At 40.1% G+C, this 5873-nt stretch overlaps 1 protein-coding gene across 1 annotated transcript; it reads right to left on the reverse strand.

The window, feature by feature from the left end:
• Positions 1–1897: 1897 nt before the first annotated feature.
• cyb5r2 (cytochrome b5 reductase 2) lies at positions 1898–5134 on the reverse strand (the record flags this gene model as incomplete). The annotated part of the gene is made up of 9 exons (XM_080841770.1): positions 1898–2070; positions 2398–2497; positions 2594–2679; positions 3371–3454; positions 3693–3822; positions 4015–4121; positions 4271–4343; positions 4463–4609; positions 5120–5134. The coding sequence occupies 9 exons, from the start codon at positions 5132–5134 to the stop codon at positions 1898–1900; spliced, it is 915 nt and encodes a 304-aa protein (XP_080697896.1).
• Between the last annotated feature and the right edge of the window lie 739 nt (positions 5135–5873).

Here is a 5873-nt window from a genome sequence, read left to right on the forward strand (position 1 = left end):
TTGTTAATATTTATAGTTAAGTATGTGTTCCAAGGCAAAATAAGTTATTTGTCTGCTATCTTTCAAAAAACGAATGAATTAAGAGTCATCAACCAGGTTGTGACTTGTGACATATCAGGGAATGAAGACTAAACAGACACAGGGATTGTAATGGTTCAGTAAGGAAAATTGTCCATTCTACCAAAAAGAATGGGAAGGAACAGAGTAGAACAGTATGCAAAGCTAGTACTGTCTCACTTCAGAAGACTTTAGGCTATTATTGCAGCAAAAGGGTTCTGTAGCCTACCAAGTTTTAACCTATAGGGGTTTATATAATATACTATGCATGGAGTATATTTTTGTTTTTCATTAATACATTTTTAGTAGACAAATACATTATTTAGCCAGAAAAACACTTCAGCAAAAGTATATTTTGTGAACCAGAAAATGGGGGATGACTTTGAGGGTGATTGAGCCACTATCTGTTGACTTTGTTCAACACTCCAATGTACTGTTATGAGTGTCAAATGTATGGGTACATTTACTTTTGCATATGTACTAAAACCAAATGGATCTTTTGTTTTTCAGTATATAAGAGAGACCACCATCTAAACTGGGCTGGTCCACAGGGGGGATGGTAACCTGAGGAGAAATGCCTGCATGCTCAAGTCTTATGGGCCCATATCTGCCCAAAAGGGTGCACCTTATCTCTGAGCTTTCCAGGAGTGCCTGTTTGTCCATGAGTCTGAAGGGGAGTTCCTCAGCCCCTGAGGTAGACCTGACTCACGAGGAGGCAGAGAGCATGAGTTCCCTAACATAAAGGACCTAAAATGGAGTCTGTGGACAATGTTGCACGAAGACAGCAGCACAGACGTGTATTTCTTTCAGTTCGGTCCATTCCACCTGATTTGTTTGTAAAGCCAAGCACCAGACATTCCATTGTTCTATGCCAAAACCTCCATGCAGAGGTATGTTAACTGTACGTCACCTGCATTGACAAGGTGCTGATTGAGAATTCCTCCAAATTCATGAGGTGCTTGGAGCTACCCACAGCCATGTTGTATTCCATTATGTTTACCTGGCTGTTCTTAAGGGTTCATGGAACACACCGTCTCCATAAAGTTTACTTCTGTCCTTAAAGGTTCACAGACTGGCCTCTCTATCTTAAAGATTGCGGTCAACAATGGGTATTCTAATGGTGTGTCAGAAGAACTTGCTGTCGTCCAGCTGCACTCATGTGGAATTGTCCTGTCAGTTCACTTCTCACTTGAGTACCAGGCATAAGGTGACAGCCATAAGGCGTGTAAATTCACAGTGGCCACGGACGCCTCCTCACAACACCAATCACCCCTGCTGAAACATTCCCTGCAGCTAATGATGTTCTATTATTTGTAAACCATGTGAGCCCCGTGAATAAATGATGCCAGCTGAAGAGTGAAGCTTTTCACAAGACTAATCATACGCATCTATTTTCAACAGTGGCCTATTTCACCTTGTCCAGAGTTTGATAAATCTAACCGTTAATTCAGCACAAATGAAAAGCCTCATTTAAACTTGTTTTCATTACACTTGTGAAAAAAACATTGAGAGAGAGATGGTTCCTGACTTTTATGTGGTAAATGTTGACCGAGGATATCAGTTTATAAGAAGACACATGAATTATACACATGACCTGTTTGCCGGGGTGTTTTTTTTCTTTTTACCGGTATGTTTGAGTGTGTGTGCATGTTCATGAGAAAAGCTAAGCAGCACAGAGACTGGATATCACCTGTTAAACTTCACGAGAATGTAATGAAGGTCATAAAACATAGCCAATATAACAAATTAAAAAAAATGAATTTATTCACTAAAATGGTATCAAATCTCAGACGTCATGTCACCTTTGTGGTCTACACCTGCGTCACCCTGTTCATTGCTGTTAGTACGCAAAGGTGTTTTCTGTCTTGTGGCCCAGTTTGGAGAGGTTCGGAAGGCACGCGTACTGGATCATTGGAGGTGGACCGCACATCACAATAAGCACATCCTCTGCTGGTGCAGGGAGGTGTTCTTTAATCATGTCAGCGTCCACGAATCCTGAGCTGTACGCCCATCCTGCCGAGGAGTGAATCACCCTAAATGAGCCTCAACGTCTCCTTTCACTAGCATCACAAGTACGGGCTAATGACCTGATCTGTCTATGGTAACTGTTAGCTTCTAGAGCTTTTCTAAAATGACACAAATTCAACATGAGGTATTGCAGACACGAACAGTATCCAATTATACTCTGTAATTACATCGTATGTATCCTTAATATGTCTCCAGGAAGTAGACGCCTTTTGGAAGGCATTGTGTGCCAAACATAAAGACACAATAAGGATGAATTATCAGGCTTCGGAGGTGCAGATGTTAAAAAAAAGGCTGGTTATGGGAGCACCTTACCCTGTGGAGGCTTATCCAGCGTGTACCACAGACTGAACTGCTCTGCGTGAGTCTCTCGCACCTCCTCCAACTCCTCTTTCAACAAGATGTCTTTCTCTGTCTGAAGCCAAGTAGAGAGTGAGATGTGTGTTGAACGGCATGTGTCAGCTCGTAATGATCAATTAGAGAGTTCCTTTTCTATGCAGTGAGAGGTTACCTGGTTGGCAAATATGAGGGAGCACTTGGTGTTGTCTGTAGGGTCTGATGTGATGCATCTAATCAGCTGGAGCATTGGAGTAACACCTGGAAGGGCACACAGCTTGTTTGAAATTTTTTAGCAACAAATACTACTTCTACTACTACCACTAGCACTGCTACTACTACTACCACCTGGACTTCTACTGCTAAGAAGAAGAAGAAAAGGATGAGAAGAATAATCTTTATTGACAGAAGTAAATGTGATGATAAATGTAAGGATATCAGTTTCAACTGAAATCACTTCTGATACCGCCACCACCACTACTACTGTTAAGAAATACAGGAAATAAATAAGAAGAAGCAACATTTAGGATGCAGTCATCAATTTGGTTTCCGTTTCAGGAGAGGTTGTAAATATTTGAACTACACAACCAATATAATTACACCCCTCCCTTCCTTTCTCTTGAGTCCTGAGACACTGTGTTGATTGGTAAGGATAGTTCATGGCTCAGTGAGAGCCAACATGTTTGTTTCCCAAAGCGCCTGGACTGTGTACGAACACACGCACTACACAGACAGCTAGATTACTGTGAGGAGCAATATAGTGAATTTAAGTGTATGGCATTAGAATCAGGGACTGTACCTGAAAAAAAAATAAGTACTAAGGGAACAATGTTGGTCTTGAAGTACTGATTCAGTTCAATTCAGTATGTTAGTTGTCCATGGAGTCATCTGTTAGTATACTGTAGTTGTGTAGTATACTGGTGATGAAATAAACTGAGATAACTGTTCTCACCTGTTCCACCAGCAATCATTCCCAGATGTTTGAACTTCCTGACTTTGGCCTCGGATTTTTTGTCAGGGCGGATTGCAAATTTACCTTAAACAATTTCATAATACAAAATCAGGCAAACAATAGTTTGTATTCTGAACACCAACACCTTTTATCCAAAAGACCATTACAGGCTTTGTCATGTTGTACAATGCTGACATCTAGTGGATATAATGTAACATAACTTAATCTAACTATGTACTCCATCCCCTTAATGTTAAACATTTTAAAAACAGAAATCTAAAGAAAACAACATTCTTTTTACAGTATACAAACATGTTCTTACCATTTCCCTTGTAGACAAGCAGTCCATTAGGCCCTCTGAATTCAATAGTGTCTCCAATGCCTTTGTTATTGAGGTACTGAGTCAACTTACCCCCCTCAGGGTAGTTTGGATGAGTATTTTTGTGATACACCTGAAAAGAACCATTATGCAATAAAATGACACTGCTAAGAAGGTGCTCCACAAAGGCACTGTTTATCTAGTACACAAGTAACTTTATTTTATCCATCCTCATTGTAGGTACTGGACCTACAACAGGTTTTTACTTTTTACCATTTCAATAAAGACTTTTTGTTAAACTTGTCATGTTTGGCAGGAACACTACCTTCACAACCAGATCAACAAAGCCCTTGTCCTCATCACTTGAAACTGGGGTATAAGCACGGACCACAAGGCTGCCATTGACTTTTGCAGAGAGATAAACATGCTGCCCTGAAATTGACCAAGGACAGCTTATTAGACATTTGTCTCACAATGGAGCGATTCTTTGTTACATATGGTTATGAATGCCCAAGAGATAGGATTATGAAACAAAGAAGCTTAGATGAGCCCTGATAAATACTACAATGATTGCGCCGTACCCACTGGGAGGCCAAGGACGTGTGAGGGAGAGGGAAGGCCAAAGCGAAAGCGCTTGGTATCATGGCTGATATCCTGTAGAGAAGGCAAACAAATAAATCACCATTAGTCATCCATGTTTTTATTGTTCAAGGTGAAAAGGTGATATTTTTGGCATGTCGTCAAAGACAGAGGATTGGATAATGAGGACAAACCTCCTTCTCTGTGAGAGGCAGGGAGTATTTGACCATGGGGTCCAGCAGAGTTTTGGGAGCCTGTGAGGATTTCTCTCCACCATTTTTTTGCATGAGGAAGTATAGGGTAAGAGCCACCGCAGACACTGCAACCAGTACAGACACTGTCTGCACAGAACCAGGTTCAACAATTAAGATAGGTGTTGCATGTGTTTAAAGATATAAAAGAACAAATAAAGACACAGCACATTAAAATCAGTGCCCTGGGATTTATAAAATAGGTGGATTGATTTCAATCAAGAGGTAGATTGTAAGCAATAAGTCCAGAACCAAACTATTAAGCAAAGAACAGCAACATTATGTATCAGCTGTTCAGATTTTGCAAGATATGCATATGTCTGTTTGGCAGAATCAGCAACTCTAGATCTCTATAAGATGCTATCAATTAAACAACTCGTCAGATACCTTTACCGACCGACGCAACTACGATATCGCTGTGTCGTTCCTCAGGAAAGGTGTAGATTTTATGAATATGATTTTAAATCTGCAGTAGAAACTTCAGTAAAAAACTTCAGTCTCTTACTGCTACTGTTGCTTTTCTCGCTCAGAAATGTATTACTACAACATACGAGAGTAAACATCCATGTTTTTTTAAATCATATGTACAAAAGTAATTACCAGATAGTCCTCCATAATGGCTGTTCAGTCTCAGTCTCACTGTCCCCGAGTACCCTTAATAGACTTCGGTTGATGTGAGCATAGGTCATACATCGAGACGAAGCATGCACCTTTGCTCGAGGGCCGTCCTAGAGGAGGAGCATCTGACCGAGGAGAGGCGGGATTGTATAAATAAACCAATTGGAGTTGCGCAGTTTCCATAACAACATGACATGACCGTGCGTGTGGCTGCACATGTGTATGGAGGAATGGTCTGAAATCACCCCATTATCAGAACACTGGGCGATACAGTGGCGCGGAAATGTCCTGAACGCATGCGGCAACGGTTTGTCTGTGGATCACTGTCTTAGCTACAAGATTTTGAATGTACAGATTATCTGTTCAACTATTTTTCTTTATATTATTTAACTGTGCGCGAAATTATTATGACTATCTTTTGTTGGTGAGAGTGGATACCCATGGTTTAATTTATAACATTGCACCACCATTAACAAGTCATACAAACTTTATTTCGAAAATGTGTCCTAATCATTATATAAATAAATTGGCTATGAAAATACACGTGAGAGAAAACATTAATAATACAAAAACATTGTCCTTCATCAAACATGCAGTAACATTGCTCTAATTATCATACCAAAATAAATAATACAAAATACATAATAATGAACGTCACTGTAATATAAATACTGATCATGTATTCAGAGCGCAAGTTGTGGCTGGCTTTATTCAAATGCAGATATGATGGTACAGC

The sequence above is a fragment of the Sprattus sprattus genome (genome assembly GCF_963457725.1).
Source record: "Sprattus sprattus genome assembly, chromosome: 7".
NCBI lineage: Eukaryota > Metazoa > Chordata > Actinopteri > Clupeiformes > Clupeidae > Sprattus > Sprattus sprattus.